General features: G+C 37.7%; 1 protein-coding gene across 2 annotated transcripts; it reads right to left on the bottom strand.

The window, feature by feature from the left end:
• Positions 1 to 1,600: 1,600 nt before the first annotated feature.
• On the bottom strand, positions 1,601 to 4,055 carry LOC121380842 (2-oxoglutarate-dependent dioxygenase citB-like). 2 transcript variants are annotated; one of them, XM_041509829.1, is made up of 2 exons: positions 3,998 to 4,055; positions 1,601 to 3,037 (listed from the first exon to the last, which is right to left on the bottom strand). In XM_041509829.1, the coding sequence occupies exon 2, from the start codon at positions 3,034 to 3,036 to the stop codon at positions 2,053 to 2,055; it is 984 nt and encodes a 327-aa protein (XP_041365763.1). In that variant the 5' UTR covers position 3,037; positions 3,998 to 4,055; the 3' UTR covers positions 1,601 to 2,052. The 2 variants fall into 2 exon arrangements, with proteins under 2 accessions (XP_041365763.1, XP_041365764.1); XM_041509830.1 differs by having other exon boundaries at positions 4,008 to 4,047.
• Between the last annotated feature and the right edge of the window lie 13,794 nt (positions 4,056 to 17,849).

Here is a 17,849-nt window from a genome sequence, read left to right as displayed (position 1 = left end):
AAAAATATTTGATATATGTTGGTATAGTGATGCTCTTGAAGAAAGGTCTAATCACTAGCGCCAGCCCTATATAAAGATATCTTTTAATCTTTGCTTTTATAATGACAAAAACATCATTTCATTCTCTACACACCGGCCTACAGCCCAGTTATTTTTAATGGGGAACAATACCATACCATATATACCATCATATAACATATTTTTGTAATTTTCACCTTTTATAATTTTCAACAAAAACTTAATAATTATATAAATGTCTGTGCACAATAAAAGGAAATCTACCTAATTCGTCATATACTTAAGTAACTGCTACAAAAGTTCAAATGCATTCTTTCTACCGGTGGCTTTTATTTTTCAATATGCCCCCGGACCCCCCAAAGCAACTCGGGCTCTTCGTGCCTCACCATAATACTAAACAACCCCCCTCCCCTCCAATCCACTCCCACCCCCCCCCCCCCACCCCTCCAAAAAAAAAAAAAAAATCCTGGCTCCGGGCCTGTAAATCCCAACATCGCAGCCGTAGCTCAGAATAGAATGTAATTTATCAAATACATCGCATACATGAGGTTTTAACGTCACAAATTGTTTTAAATACTTTTGCATTTGGTACATTCCTTTTTGAGCTTGTCCCACGTGAATATTTTACAAATCGGTAAATGGTCCACCTGTACAACACCTAAATATGAAAGTCTGCGTACTATTTCTGTTGGATAATTTCCGTATTTAAATTAAATCGTTTGATAGTCTACCACCTTTACGAAATACCATAACTTTAGTTTTTTCAATATTTATACGTAACCTCCATTTTATACCATATTCATACAATGCATCCAGATAATTTTGCAAATCTAATTAATTTTCCGCTAATAACACTGTCGTCTGCATATAACAGAACAAGTTTCGACGTTATTGGGTCACGCCCACTAGTTCACACAGCTGGAAACTCTTGGAACAATTCCAGGGTTACACGATAACGTGCACATGCAGGGGTGCTCTCCACTTTCGAATTGTTTAGGTTTGATGAGTAAAATTAATTTAAATTTATATTGTAGTAGGGTACATGTAATATCTTGGCTTAGTGTTTCTGATAAAGATGATTAGATATGTAATTCATGTTCGTGGTCTTTTCAATGTGGAAAGATGTGATGTCGAAACTGACACAGTAGCTTAAATTAAAATAATGATCTACATGTGTCAAATATAATTTGTAATTGAGTTGAAATCAAACACGTAATTGGTGTTAACCAGAATTGGCAGGTGATCGTACGAGCTTCCAAACATACAGTTAACTCACGAAAAACGAACTATAATGACAACATCTATTGCTCTAGATTAAACACTGGCGTAGGAAGAGTGTGTGTGTGTGGGGGGGGGGGGGGGGGGGGGGGGGCATGTTACCCCCACTTTTTCAGATATTTTGTTTTGTAAAAGTGTGCCCCCACCCTTTTTGGCACATTCCTACGCCACTGTTAAAAGTCCCCGAAACAGATTATATCTAAAACTGGGTTTGGATCTGGTGAGCCTAGCACTGTGAAAATAAAGCTCATATGATATTCTACGTTTACGAATCTTAGCGCTAAAAATACCATAAGTGCATAAGTTGTGGTCAAAACTGTATTTCCGTATAAGGTAGAATGCGTGAATGTTAACGATACCCCAGCACAGAAGTAATACACTGGGTGTAAATGTATGAATTAATGTTTCATAACACAAGAGTCAAACTGTCATATGACTGCTCCCAATAATCACTGTCCGGTATTATATCCATAAAAAGGCTGCCAGTCAACAGATCGATGAAATAATGTTTTATTTGGTTCAGTTTTAAAAATGCCCGGTAGCAAACGTTTTTGTTAATGCTGGAGTGTGGTTCAAAGTTCGTACATGTGAAACTTTGTCACCGGCAGCATTGAAATGAAATGATCTGGCGCTTAGTAGGCCTACATCTGTAATTGTGACAATGTGTCCTTTGAGGTTGTTCAGAAAACTAGTTGAATATTACGTGTGCCAAAAATCCAACGTAGTTTTCAATATTACCGAAAATCAACGATTTTATCACATGTCATTGAATGTATTTTGATACTCCGAAAATTGCATCAGTTTGTCAATCACAAAATGACCATATGCACAAACTGACTCTGGGGTTTTCGTCTCAGAATCACCTAGACGGTAGTTAATGTTAACGCCGTATCGAGGTTCAAAGAAAAACGGAACAGAGTAACGACTGATCTTTGGATCGACAACTCTGTGGCGTGTCGCCTTTAGCCTCCCGCCGGTCATCTGGGACAAGATGTCTCCGATGTTGACGACCAGAGAGCCTGGTCGCGGCGGTACTTCGTACCACTGGCCGCCCGATGACTTGATCTGAAGCCCTGGGTAATCAAACGTCGCTAACAGAGTCACGAAGCCGGAATCGGTGTGTTCGGAACAGGACAAGACTGTCCCATCGTCAGCAGTGGCAGCAGCAATGTCAAAATGGTTAGGTCGTTTGGGATAATGCAACAACCTCAACGTGGAAAGAGTGTCCGGAATGAACATCTTGTCAAAAAGCATCTCGTCCAGGCCGCTTCCCATAGCAACCAGACGCAGCACCTCACTTCCGGTCTTCAGCATAGCTGAGAATAGTTGTATCATGTCGGCCTTAAACTGATCGCCCTTATTCAGCGCTTGCGGCCAGACGTTTGGTTCCTTGAAGATAGGGTGGATGTCCGGGTCTGTAAATTCTACATCTTCAGCGCCCATTTCAAAACCTTCTTTGTAAGATGCACAATTCGGCTGAAGTGGGAAATAGCCACGATAGCGATTACTATTTTGCGGGTTCCACTGTTTCTTCAACAGTCGAGACTTATCAGTCTCTGGAATAGAAAAGAACCATTCGGTGTTTTTTAAGAGTTTGTTCAGGTCGACACCAGGCATGTTGTCAAGAAAAAGGAAACCGTCAGTTTCCAATGCTTTCACAAGTTTCTGGGCAACTCCTAAACGCTGGCTGGCATTTTGAGCTTCTTTCAGATCTATTACAGGAATTTGAATGGAACTCATCCTGAAAAAGAGAAACTGCACTTAATCTGAACGACAAGACCGTAATACATGACCAGGACCCATATTCACAAAATATCGTAAGCCTAGTTTTACACGTAAACGTAAATCTACGACTGAAGAGCTATTCACGAAACCACGAAAACTAAGTTACGTGTAAAGTTGGACGTAAATATAAGACTCAGAGTGCCTCGGTTGCAACTAACGCTGCACGTAAGTTGTGTACATATAATAAATCAAGCACGATCGCCGTTATTTACTATTATTTACGGAAACTAGCAGCATTTCCAATAAATGAAGCAGTTTGCTATGGCGAACGCCCACGGATTGAACATATTTTTGTTCGTGATCGAACGGATGTTTTCGACTTGGCCAATTTCTCCTGAGTTATCTTTTCCTTTTTAAGAAATGTCCTCAAGTTCGTACCAAAACGCGGATTCCCACCAATACCAAAATGCCATGGTTCACTGTTCGCAATGTTATTGTTAGCAGACGACAAACAAAATTGCGTTTTGCGCATTTGTTATTTACCCGGTAGCCATCGTTTCTAATGTGTTTTTATTAATTACTCCAGTGAGAATGTTAAATCGTAGATTTACGTCCAACTAAGTTACGTTTACATTTACGACCATCTTTGAGAATAAGGTGCTTCTTGCACGTAAACGTAAATCTACGGCACACGTAAGTGCTAGTCGTAGACGTAAATTTACACTTTTTTGTGAATATGGGTCCAGGGCCGTATCTCTGCACAATGCAGTATCGCTAAACACATTCCTTTACACTCCTGGACCCATATTCACAAAATATCGTAAACGTAAATCTACGACTGAAGAGCTATTCACGAAACAACGAAAACGTAAGTTACGTGTAAAGTTGGACGTAAATATGAGTGCCTCCGGTTGCAACTAACGCTGCACGTAAGTTGTGTACATATAATAAATCAAGCACGATCGCCGTTATTTACTATTATTTACGGAAACTAGCAGCATTTCCAATAAATGAAGCAGTTTGCTATGGCGAACGCCCACGGATTGAACATATTTTTGTTCGTGATCGAACGGATGTTTTCGACTTTACCAATTTCTCCTGAGTTATCTTTTCCTTTTTAAGAAATGTCCTCAAGTTCGTACCAAAACGCGGATCCCCACCAATACCAAAATGCCATGGTTCACTGTTCGCAATGTTATTGTTAGCAGACGACAAACAAAATTGCGTTTTGCGCATTTGTTATTTACCCGGTAGCCATCGTTTCTAATGTGTTTTTATTAATTACTCCAGTGAGAATGTTAAATCGTAGATTTACGTCCAACTAAGTTACGTTTATATTTACGACCATCTTTGAGAATAAGGTGCTTCTTGCACGTAAACGTAAATCTACGGCACACGTAAGTGCTGGTCGTAGACGTAAATTTACACTTTTTTGTGAATATGGGTCCTGTTGTTTCGGCCATTTAATTAGGTGAACATGCAATTGCAATTTAAATTAATCATTAATACACACACTACAAAAAAGAAGAAAAATGTAGTGTCGGAAATAGAATAAAAATGATTTTTGTCGATTATGTCAATTTCATTGCTGTTGCAATATGTGAGTGACCGTCTCTGATGACGGTTTACCCCTATCTCTTTCCAAAACAAAATATGTGTAGACATTTCTAAGTAACTTTTGAGCAAAACTGTCAAGAACCATTCTGAGTGTGTGATCTATTATACCGATATTAAAGGCGCTATGTATTAAAGGTGCTATCTCCAAGTTGCATAATGACAGCAATTGCAAATATTAAAACAAAATTAAATGTTGTTTTAAAATTTAAAGACTACACCTTCAACTATATACCCATAAATGATTCTGACAAAATACTTTTATCTACTAGTAGAAAATACATTTTTGTTGGAGAATCTTTATCACAAACAGATGCTCACATATAACTATGATACAGCAAGATTTTGTAAGTTCTAATGTACTCATATTGAATGTATATTCACTAAATATGCTGATCATGATTAATAATTTATGCTGCAATTCAAAATACTCAGTTAACTTGCAGTTTTAACTTAAAAGTTTGTTTAAGGGTAAATGAAATTGACACAATTGATCACAATTTGTTATAGACTGTTCCAATAAAGTACACAAATCACCTGTTTACTGACATCTTTCTTTGAATTTCAAGAGTAAACACCACCTTGTATATCAATGAGAGCCCAAACAAGTATATACTAAATTAGGTAGAGTATCATTAAATAGATATTTACAACATATTTACTTGTCAGTTTAATATGAAAGACATAATTGACGAAAATCAGTTTTATTCTATTTCCGACACTACTTGTTTTTTTCTACAGGAAGTAACCCGTCAGCAATTACGTATTTAACCGGAACATTATTGAAATGTATTTATTACCTTTTAGATAAATTTCATGAATTTTGATTGGTCAATAGCCAATGCATACCACAAGTACACCGTCTCATTTGCGGGAAAATACTGGATTTGTGGGAAAATACAGAATTTGCTTGGGTGTACAAAATGTCACGTGACTTGCTCGACTGGTACGAAAAACATGTTTTAAGGCATTCGTAATTCACACGAAACATGTTGTATACCCTCAGGTAATCTCGATTGAGATTCAAAACTTCTACTGGCGTCGTTTGAATCTCGACGGCGAGTAAATAAATCAGCACTGGAAATTTTACAGGACGGTTTCTGACACTAATATCGAACGTTCGTAAAAATCCAAACACCTGTTGTCGGCAAATATATGTTCCTCCAACATGATAGTTTTTTACATACCTGACAATGTCAAGATTAGTAAATGTCCAAGCTTTTAATCCTTCTGACGTTCAAAGTGACTCCATTTTTTTTTTAAATGGCTGAATATCATCCTACAGTCTGTTCTAAAGATTGTTATTATTACTGTGTTACCTTTATTGGCGGTCAATTTTTTCTAGTGAAATTGTATGGTTTGACTTGCATCTTATATGAGTCACTTTGCATTAATGCTAAACATTAAATAAATTTATATAAATAACTGGATTTTTTAAAATATATATGGTCATTTATTAGTAGTTGGACTATCACATAGTGAAAATATATACAATTAAAAGCACACATTTTTATTACATTTTTATATATTATAACTCTGTGTGTGTGTGTGTGTGTATGTGTGTGTGTGTATGTGTGTGTGTGTGTGTGTGTGTGTGTGTGTGTGTGTGTGTGCGCGCGCGCGCGCATAAATATGAACAAAGCTAAAAATGTGTTTTTCATGGGACAAAGAAATAGATATCAGACACCAATAATACAAATAAAAATATTAACATATATAATACATGTATCAAAATGTAACTGAAAACTTAGTTTTTAAAAATACATGGGTTACACCCAACAGCCTATGCTACACCACCCCATCCCCTACACCCCCCCATTGCTGTAAATGCATATAAACACCAATAATGCACACACAAAAATTAACATGTATAATACATGTATCAAAATGTAACTGAAACTTAGTTTTTGAAAAATACATGGGTTACACCCAACATCCTCTGCTACACCACCCCACCCCAACATCTCTCCCCTCTGCTATAAATGCATATAAACACCAATAATGCAAATACAACAAATATTATCATGTATAATTCAAAATGTAACTGAAACTTAGTTTTTGAAAAATACATGGGTTACACCCAACAGCCTCTGCTACACCACCCCACCCCAACATCTCCCCCCTCTGCTATACATGCATATAAAGACCAATAATGCAAATACAACAAATATTAACATGTATAATTCAAAATGTAACTGAAACTTAGTTTTTGAAAAATACATGGGTTACACCCAACAGCCTCTGCTACACCACCCCACCCCCACACCCCCCCCCCCCCCCCCCATATGCATTACATGGATAATATCAATAAGTATAACGAAAATGCCTGCCTAGCCTGCCTGCGTGTATATTAGTGACTGCCTGTCACCTATATCCGACCGGTCTCGGTGGCGCAGTGGTTAAGCCATCGGTCTCCAGACTGGTAGGTACTGGGTTCGTATCCTAGTCAAGGCATGGTACTTTTAATCCAGATACCGACGCCAAACCCTGAGCGAGTGCTCCGCAAGGCTCATTGACTAGGTATAACCCACTTGCATCGACCAGTGTTCCATAACTGGTTCAACAAAGGCCAGGGTTTGTGCTATCCTGTCTGTGGGAAGCGTATATAAAATATACCTTGCTGCCTATCGTACAAGAGTAGCCTATGTGGCAACAGCAAGGGGCGGATCCAGAATGTTCTGTAAGGGGGGGGGGGGGCGCAGATGTGATGTCGATCACACAGTTTGCGGATGATTTTTGTTGTTCATACCCCGATGAACGTAATAGAAATTACAGACAATCCTTATATATTTTCACTATGTGATAGTCCAACTACTGAATGACTATATATATATATTTTTTGTTTGTTTTTTCCAGTTATTTATATAAATTTATTTAATGTTTAGCATTAATGCAAAGTGACTCATATAAGATGCAAGTCAAAACATACAATTTCTCTAGAAAAAATGGACCGCCAATAAAGGTGGAATGTACACAATAATAATAACAATCTTTAGAACAGACTAGGCTATAGGTAGCACTATACCAATTAATTTCCGGCTGGGTCGAAGTTCGAGGTGCACCGAACTTTTGATAGAGAAGTTAACACCACAAATCCTGTGATTGGTTATAAATGTGAGTGTGTTGGTTGCAAAAAAAAATTAGTTTCATCTGGGCTAAAAATGTATGCAATTTTATTTGATGTAGTACCACCATGTCGAGTAGCCTTGTGCTTGGAACATGTATGGGTACCTGTAAAAAAAAGTACTCAAATTTTGTGCGAAACTAGGGGTGTGTAGAAACACCTGGTTATACCGAAAATGAGCCACGAAAGGTACCATTTTCTGCAGTTAATACTTTGAGGTAGGGGTTGTAGTACTGATATTTATGGGTCATAGTTTGGTTGATATATTGCATATAGTGTTTTTAAACACAAACGTTAACATGGTCGCCTATGGGATTTTATTTGGTATAGTCATACCTATAGGATGATATTCAGCCATTAAAAACAAACAAAATGGAGTCACTTTGAACGTCAGAAGGATTAAAAGCTTGGAAATTTACTAATCTTGACATTGTCATGTATGTAAAAAACGATCATGTTGGAGGAACATATATTTGCCGACAGCAGGTGTTTGGATTTTTACGAACGTTCGATATTAGTGTCAGAATCCGTCCTGTAAAATTTCCAGTGCTGATTTATTTACTCGCCGTCGAGATTCAAACGACGCCAGTAGAAGTTTTGAATCTCAATCGAGATTAACCCTCAGGATAATTCGGAATGTTTTCAAATTATTTTCAAATCACTGGCATGATTCTGCAAGTAAGGTTTTGATTGGTAGACATGAGCTCCAACTGGCTGCTGTTAGATCCACATGTAATAGTGGAGCTAATTTTAATTAGATTGCGAAAATACAAACTGCAGATGAGACCGACGAAATTTTCTCCAACACGCCTCACTGATTAAATTTGTTAAAAGACTTGAATTCATTATGAATGGGAATACCACAATTCGGTAACTTTTATTTTTACTGTTTATTTGAAGATTTCGTGGGCACGTTTGGCCAATTAATGTGCTAGATTGTAGTTTTTCGCGTATTAAAATCTAATGCTAGAATATAGCATTGCGTAATCAGTTACCGTGTTAACTTGGGCTAATTATCACGAACATATTTCAAAGGTCCACGCTTATGACACATTATTATTATTATTTTTTTTTTTTAACCTTGGAATTTTTTTATTAATGGCAAATAAAATCAGGGATCAACTATTGCAATAATATTATTAACTAACAACTGTCGGTTAGTCTGTCTCAATCGATTCTTATGTAAATGTATCTTAAATGTATAGGTATATTTATTTTGTATACTTACATAACGTGTTATATAATAATAATAATAATAATAATAATAATAATAATAATAATAATAATAATAATTATTATTATTATTACTTTTTTAATTAATTAATTATTTAAAAATATATATATATATATATATATATATATACATACATAAAGTGCTATATAGTTTATATATAAAAAAAATTCTCTCATTATTAATATTTATCTTATGGCACATTATTAAGACAGTACATAAAACAAATACATAAACATTACAGTATTAAACATTAAAAACCCCAACCCCATCCAAGTTATTAATAAATGACTTTTTGTAAAACACATGGATATATATATATAGATATGTATATATCTATGTATATACACGCCACTGCACTGCACTATACGCCCTACGCCACTGCAGGGACGGCGCATGGCTGTAAAACTTTTCAAAGAGGCAATTTTGTGGGTTATATTTGTTGTATCTGTGAAAATGTCCTTCTCAATTGAATTTGAAACAAGAGTCTGGCAACCTCGAGCCGTACCACTATATTTTACACTGCCGCCCCTGCTCTGACCCCCCCCCCCCCTCCCCCACCTCCCCCTTTTGATCTCTAGTTTAGCTCGTGCTCGTCGTGCTTTCTTGTTTGCTGTATCATGCGCAATCGTAGAACATGTGCTGGTGGGGATACAGGCTTGGAACAGATATGTTAAAAAAAAAAAAAAAAAAAAAAAAAAAGTGTCATATTTATCGACCATTTTAAATAATTGTCGTAATCCCCAGAGATGAAGTGGTCACTGCAGATCCTAGCCCATCGTGATGATCCTTTCCATTACGCACAGGTTCTGTTTAAGAATCACTTCCATGCAAACCCTGTGATTGTCGATTTGTTTAAAGTTCGGAAAAACTGCTGCTTTGATACATCCAAACACTAAACAATGGTTCACCATATTTTTCATTTGAAAACTATGTCCAAAAGAATATTCCATCCAAAGAATTCAATTCAATTCAATAGAACAAAATTTTCACGTTTTAAAAATATACGTGTTGCACCTTCCCAATAAAATGTCTGAAAGGCTGCGAATCACGCTTTCATGTTATACCGGTTAGTACGTCAAGGGTGTAACGATAGTTCGTAATCACATAGACTCGCGTACAGGTATACAAGATGGTGGAAGTTTTCTTGACCCTTTTTGTGTACAAGTGTATGACGTCATATATTAGCCGTATCACGTGATACGCACAGTTCACATGTAGATGTTTATAATCATGACATCTCCCCTCATAAACAAGTTTAGTTAAATGTCAAAGTGTTTTATATCAGAAGTTTAACTGTCTTTGAATCTGAGTGGGACCTTGACCTCGCGGCCTGATCTGGGGTTGATTCTCGACGGGGTGCTACTCTCAGAGGTGGTAACATTAGGTGAGAAAGTCTTAGCTGCTGGTTCGGTCTCTGGCAGCGGATTCTCGATGTCCGGAGCAGGTTCGGCTTGTTCATCATTGTCAGGAACTTTCATCAGATGGCAGCGGTTCCTGCGCAGTACTCCTTTTGGTGTAGCAACGAGATAAGAGCGTGGAGTAGTACAGTTTTTCTCCACGACACCGGGATAGTTCCAGTCTTTCTGTATATCCAGTTTCACTTTGACTTTGTTGCCAGGCTTCAGTTCTGGAAGCGGTCTTGCAGAGTGGCGTTTGTCATAGTGGTACCTGTAGGCATTCTTGGCTGCTTTGTCTGACTCTTGCACTTGTACAGGATCTGCTTTCCCTGGATACAGTTTCTGCTGCAGGGAAGGAAGTTTGGTTCTCAGTTATCTTCCCATGAGAAGATGAGCAGGGCTATAACCAGTGGCTTCAATAGGAGTTGAGCGATAGTTCAACAGGGCTAGAGTGGGGTCACTCTGTTTCAGGATACGTTTAGCTGTTTGGACAGCTCTTTCAGCTTCACCATTGGCCTGAGGGAATCGAGGACTGCTCGCAGTGTGTGAAAATCCGTAACTTTCACTAAAGTCCTTGAAGTCCTTGGATGAGAACTGAGGTCCGTTGTCACTTACTACTTCTTTTGGAATTCCGAACCGTGCGAATACCGACTGCAACGTCAGGATTACACTTCTGCTGGTGGTCGATGGCAGGTGAAGGATTTCGATAAAGCGAGAGTAGTAGTCAACTACGACAAGGAAGTGCTTCTCCTGGTGTTCACACAGGTCCATCCCAAGTTTCTCCCATGGTGCAGGTGGTAGCAGTGTTGTCTTCAGAGGTTCTTTGCGATGTGCTGGTCGGTTGTTCTGGCAGAACTCGCAAGATTCCACGCAACGTTTAATGTCTTTCCCAACACTGGGCCACCAGACTGTTTGTCTTGCACGATTTCTGCACTTGGTCACATCTTGGTGTCCTTCATGTAGGCAGTTCAGGATCTCTTTCCGCATTGCCTTTGGAATCACAATACGGTCATTGAATGTAACAAGTCCGTTGCACACACTCAAATGGCTTTTGTCTCTGTAGTATGACCCCAAGCTCGCTCTTATGTTCTGACTGTGGCTCGGCCATCCATCAATGATGCACGACGTCAACAAGTGCATTTCGGGATCCTCTTTTGTGGCTTCCCGGATTCTTTCCAGCTTCACGTCAGACACGGGTAGGTTGACTTCAAACGAGTCAGTGTGTGATGTGACTTCGTTCTCCAGTTCAGATGATTCTGGTTTACCGACCGGAAATCTTGATAGTGTGTCAGTGACAACCAAACTCTTGCCAGGCATGTGCTCTGCCACAGGAGTTAACTTCATCATCCTGATGAGTAGTCTCTGTATTCTGGGTGGCACTTGGTCGATGTCTTTCTTGTTGATGATGGGTACCAGTGACTTGTGGTCCGTGATCAGCCGAAAGCGTTCAAATCCAATGAGATATTTCTGGAATTTCTCACAAGTCCAGACACTAGCGAGACACTCTTTTTCGATCTGAGCGTAACGCTTTTCCGTATCACTCAGAGTTCTAGAGCAAAAGGCAACAGGCTTCAACTCTGTTCCATGTTCTTGTAGAAGTATCCCTCCGATGCCGTAGCTGCTTGCGTCTGCACTCACGATGACAGGCTTTGTCACATCGTAGAACGCAAGGTTCGGTGGTGAGGAAATCTGCTTGTTCACGTTCTGGAAGGCTTCTTTCTGACTGTGATCCCATGTCCACACAGTATCAGATCTCAGCAGACTGTTTAGCGGCTGAAGGATGTCTGAGAGGTTTGGCACATACTTTCCCAGAAAGTTCACCATACCAAGAAACTGTTTTAGCTCGGACACATTTGTTGGAGCTTTCATGTTATTGATTGCCACAACCTTCTTCGGATCAGGTAGGGTTCCTTCGCCTGTGATCACGTTGCTGATAAATTCCACACTTTCCTGGTGGAAGATGCATTTTGCTTTGTTCAGTTTCATTCCTCATTCCTGAAGACTTGATTCTTGCGAGGACCTGGTCCAGTCTGGAGTCATGCTCTTCTGTTGAACTGCCCCAGATGATGATGTCATCTGTGGAGACTTCTACTCCGACGATTCCGCAGAGAAGTTCCTTCATCTTGCGTTGACAAATCTCACTGGCACTTGTAATTTCAAATGGCAGTCTTTTGAAGTAGAACTCTCTGGTTCAAGTTCAAATTGCCAGAAGCAGTTGGACAAGTCTAACTTGGAGAAGACTTTTGCCCCCGCCATCTTCGCGGATATGTCATCCAATGTCGGTAGGATGTATCTCTCGCGAACTACAGCTTCGTTCAGTCTTTTCAGATCCACACAGATTCTGAGACTTCCATTCTTCTTGGTTGCTGGCACAATTGGAGCACACCATTCTGTAGCTTCTGCGATACTGGCAATGACATCGTTTTCTTCCATCCTCTTCAGCTCGGCTTCCACTTTTGGTAGCATAGGAATGGCGATCCGCCGCGCTGTTTGGACGCTGTATGGTTGAGCATTGTCTTTCAGTTTGATCTTGATGGGTTCCCCCTTCGTCAGACCAATGTCATCAAACACATCGTTGGTAACTTCTTCGACCCTTTTGACGAATCCCATACTTGATGCTGCACTTCTGCCGAGTAGACAGTCAACTGCATTCGACACGACGAAGATCCTGATGTTGTGCACCTATTGTCTTACATTGACTCTGGCAATGAACTGACCTATGCACGACAGCAATCCTCCAGGACTGTTCAGACGAATCTTCGTACTCAGCAGTTTTGGTCGCGGACGCAATGAGCGGAACACTTTCTCAGAAATCACTGTTGCGTCAGCACCTGTGTCAATCTTAAAGTTCAGGTCTTTTCCACCAATATCCAGGTACACTCTCCACGGTTGTTCATCTTCAGAGGTAGGAGTTTCGATAGTCCCGAGATAGAATTCTTCTATGTCTTCTGTGGACTCGTCAACATCCTCGACAGCGTGAGTGACTTCATGAACAGATTTCGTGAAACATGCCCGTTCGAAATGTCCAACACGTGAACATCGGTTGCATCTTGCACTACTCGCAGGACACTGTTGAGGACCATGCAGGTACGTGCATTTAGAACATGGCTTCAATCCGGTGCCTTTGTTTCCATGGTTACGTGACTGATTCGGTGGTTTACCTCTTCTGGACGTGCCAGGTTTTCCATCTTGTGACTGTAATTTCTTGTATCGTGCACCGTGTGACGATACTGCATCCAAATTCTGTGGATTGTTCAGAGAAACATTCTGCGATTTCACAAGTTCATAGTGGCGTGACATTTCAATGGCAGTGTTCAAGGTTAAATCAGACTTCATTTGCAGTTTCTGCGACAATTCTTTGTCCAAAATTCCGATGACAATTTGATCGCGAATTTGTTCTTCCTTCTTATCACCAAAATCACATTTTTCAGCAATTTGGTAAAGATGTCTGATATAGGCTTCCATATTTTCGTCTGGCATTTGATCGCGTTTGTAGAAACATGCCCTCTCGTAAATAATGTTACGTTTTGGAATGAAATGTTCATCAAATTTCGCCATAACCCTGTCATAGTTATTCTTGTGGCCTACTACTTCGAATGTGAATGATTTGAACACGTTTTCCGACTCACGACCCATAGCGTAGATTAGTGAACTCACTTGAACCTCGCCGTCTTCTTCGCCGAGTTTCGTCGCCGTGCGGTACCGTGAAAAACGCTGTTTCCACTCCGGCCAGTCGTTTGGCCTGTCGAAATTAAACTGCTCAGGTGGGTTAAACTTAGGCATCGTATGGATGTCTTTTTTTTTTTTAGTTTAAATCCAATCTGACACCATGTAACGATAGTTCGTAATCACATAGACACGCGTACAAGTATACAAGATGGTGGAAGTTTTATTGACCCTTTTGTGTACAAGTGTATGACGTCATATGTTAGCCGTATCACGTGATACGCACAGTTCACATGTAGATGTTTATAATCATGACAACGGGGTCACGTGACTTAGCTCTTGGAGTCGACGGGCGTTTTGGCAAGCGATAGGAAAAACGCGACTTTTTATTGCGAATATATTAAAAACGGGTAAATTTAATTTTTATTTTATTTTATTGATACTTCATATATATATATATATATATATATATATATATATATATATATATATATATATATATATATATATATATATATATATATATATATTAAAAAGTATACGTAGATACCAAACAATAGTGAATTACGTTTTTGATAAACGTGGACCTTTAAGAAAAACTCGACATGCTTTTATACAGGTTCTACAAGTTAGTACAACACGACAAATATTTTTGTTCGGTTGCGGGTGTTCAATTTTGTTTTTCCGATACGATTAAAAAATAATCGTAAACGTTTAAAACACGCAAGATAATAAGGTGCTGAGAGTTGTCTCCTTTTGTGAAACACCAGGCTTGAAACGATTACAGGGTAAAACCAGCCTGAATCCTTGTTAACACTTGTAATACCCAAACAGCTAACAAAAAAGCTGTAAATACCTTACATAGTAACTATTTTGAGGAATTTGATGTTATGTTATTATTAAACTCAAACTCAAAATGTGTGTATACTTTATTTAAAAGTTTGACTGTTAGTGTAATTTTAGTTTAATTATAAAACTAAGATCTAAAAGGTAATAAATGCGGCTGCTCCTCAGGAAATACAGATTTTGGAGGGGCGTACAATCCCGTACGCCCTGTCAAAACCCGCGCAACTAATAATATGCAAGAAATATTTGTGCGAGTTCAGTCTATTAACTCTGTTCTTCTATATCTTCTATTTTATAGCCCAGGAATCATTTTGCTAGGTCACTATGTTGTTTTACAGTGACATGCAAAGAAAATAATAGACAGTTGATATTATTTAATAATCAATAATTAATCAATAAAGGTACCGTGATGGACGTGACGTTACCTCATACAATGATAGAAATCCTTATACAAAACATAATGATGACATCTGATTAAATTTGTCACCTTCAGTGAACATTTTAGACATATAGGACAAATATTTCACGTACGGTACATTTAAAGTTTTAGATTATTACGCACGTATTTCTGGTTTAAAAATAAATTATTCTAAATCAAAAGCCATATGGATTGGAAGTAAAAAGTTCTCTAACGAGGTTTTTCACCATGCACGATGGAAGTTGGAATGGGGGGGGGGGGGGGGGGGGGGGGGAGGCAAACGATTTTTGTATACTTGGTATTAATTTCTCAGTTACCTTGGAACATATCATGCATCTAAATTATAATATTAAAGTACTGGAAATTCAAAAATTAATAAAATTATGGTCCATTAGAAAATTATCGGTTTTAGGGAGAATAAATATTCTTAAAACCTTAATAAAACCCAAGCTAATATATTTGCTAATATCATTGCCAGACCAAGGGAAATGTTTTAAAAAAAATATAACGACGCTATTTCATAAATTTATTTGGCAGAATAAACCAGAAAAGCTCAAACGTGATTTAATAGCACAAGATTATAAAGCAGGGGGCATTAAAATGTTAAACATATATCATTTTAAAACCTCATTAAAATGTTCATGGATACGAAGACTGTTTTCAAACAATTCAAAGTGGGTTACACTTTTCAAATCCGTTACAGGTATCTCAAAGAACGATTTAATAATATATAGTGATCCTTTTATTTCTAAAATATGCAACGAGATGTCAAACATGTTTTGGAAAGATACATTACTGAGTTGGATAACTACTGAACAAAAACATAAGCCACAATCTGTAGATGGTATTTTATCAGTTAATATTTGGCATAATAGTGAAGTAGTTATAAATCATAAACCATTTTTATATAAACATTATGCCCAAAAAGGTATAATCTTGATAAACGATTTAGTAGATGATTATGGAGAATTTTTAAAGTATGAACAATTTGCAGAAAAATATCATGTTAATTCAAATTTCATTAGCTATGCTTCACTAATAAATGCTGTGAAATCATTCATATCAACATTGAGTGATTTAAGGGACGATCGTTTCAAAAAAGTTAATAATCCAATTTTCCCTTTTAGGTTAAGACTTGTTTTGAAAAGTAAACAGGGATGTACGGATATGTATTGCATACTCAACCATAAACGCATAATCCCAAAAGCGCAGATAAAATATAGAAATCAAGGATTTAATTTTGACTCAAGTGATTGGGAACAATACTATGAATTACCTTTCCAAAGCATTAACGATACAACTTTATTATGGTTTCAGTATCGCATCCTACATCGGATTTTAGCAACAAACACTTTTCAATATATGATTTATTATGTATATTCTAATATGTGTATATTCTGTAATAACTTCCCGAAAACTCTACAACATCTTTTCTATGAATGCACTCAGGTTAATACTTTATGGAAAGCTGTAGAAGACTGGGTTTTGTCCAAAACAGGAATTGTTGTTCACTTTGACAAAAATATTGTTATGTTTGGTATTATTAACAAAAAGAACGTTAATATAATTAATTGGCTAATTATTAAAATTAAATATTATATATACTGTACGAAAAAGCAAGAAAAAAAACAACTATCGCGTCCGTTCAAAACGTTTTGCAAAACAAATTTGAAATTGAGAAATATATTTATTTCAAAAATTGCAACTATGAACATTTTAATACAGAATGGGTACAATGGCTCAACCTTTTTATATAGTGAAAGAAAGAGAAAAACCCCAGTATACATAGATAACGATCTACTCAAAGGAAAAACTTTTTGTGATAGCATGTTCATATAACATTCCAACACAGGGCCGACTGCTGTTCCTGTTGTTATTATCATATCAGTTTAATTCTGCTTCGTTACTCATCATCATCTTTAGGTTTTTCTTCCTCCTCTACTTCTTCTTTATCTTCTTGTTCTTGTTCTTGTTTTCCTTCTTCTTCTTTTTCTTCTTCTTCTCTCGTTGTTACCCTTTTTTCTTTTGCTTTTTTTAAAGTCCTGGACCATAAGGCGTGCATAAAAGGAAGTACTATTTTATTTTGATTTGTACCTGCATATATCAGAATAGAATGTAATGTGAGTGCGTACGTGCGTGCATGTATGCGTATGTATGTATGTATGTTTGTATGTATGTATGTTTACACATGTATGAATATTAATTTTAAGATAAATTGTAAGGCGGTGTATCAGGGCTCCCCAACCCTGGCACTGTCTAATGGTCTGGGGACAATAAAAAAAAAGAAGATACAATTTCACTTTTATTGCAATTGCTATTTTAACAATATTGTATCTATGTGCGTAACATTTTCACTGAATTTGGCAAATATCAATATGCAAACGTGTATAAGATTAAAACTACAGTCCCTACACTACAGTCCCCATAGGTTATCGTTTTTGGGGCACGACGTTTCACTTACACTTTTTAATGTTTTAATATTTTACCAATATTTGTGCTATGGACTGAAGGTGGTAAATATCCATATTG

Source organism: Gigantopelta aegis, chromosome 9 (assembly GCF_016097555.1).
Source record: "Gigantopelta aegis isolate Gae_Host chromosome 9, Gae_host_genome, whole genome shotgun sequence".
NCBI lineage: Eukaryota > Metazoa > Mollusca > Gastropoda > Neomphalida > Peltospiridae > Gigantopelta > Gigantopelta aegis.
Note: the sequence above shows the minus strand (reverse complement) of the source record. Positions and strands in the feature narration are given on the sequence as shown.

What these genes read in the sequence shown, in the direction of transcription:
- LOC121380842 (XM_041509829.1), bottom strand. Translation starts at nt 3,036, where the DNA reads ATGAGTTCCATTCAAATTCCTGTAATAGATCTGAAAGAAGCTCAAAAT.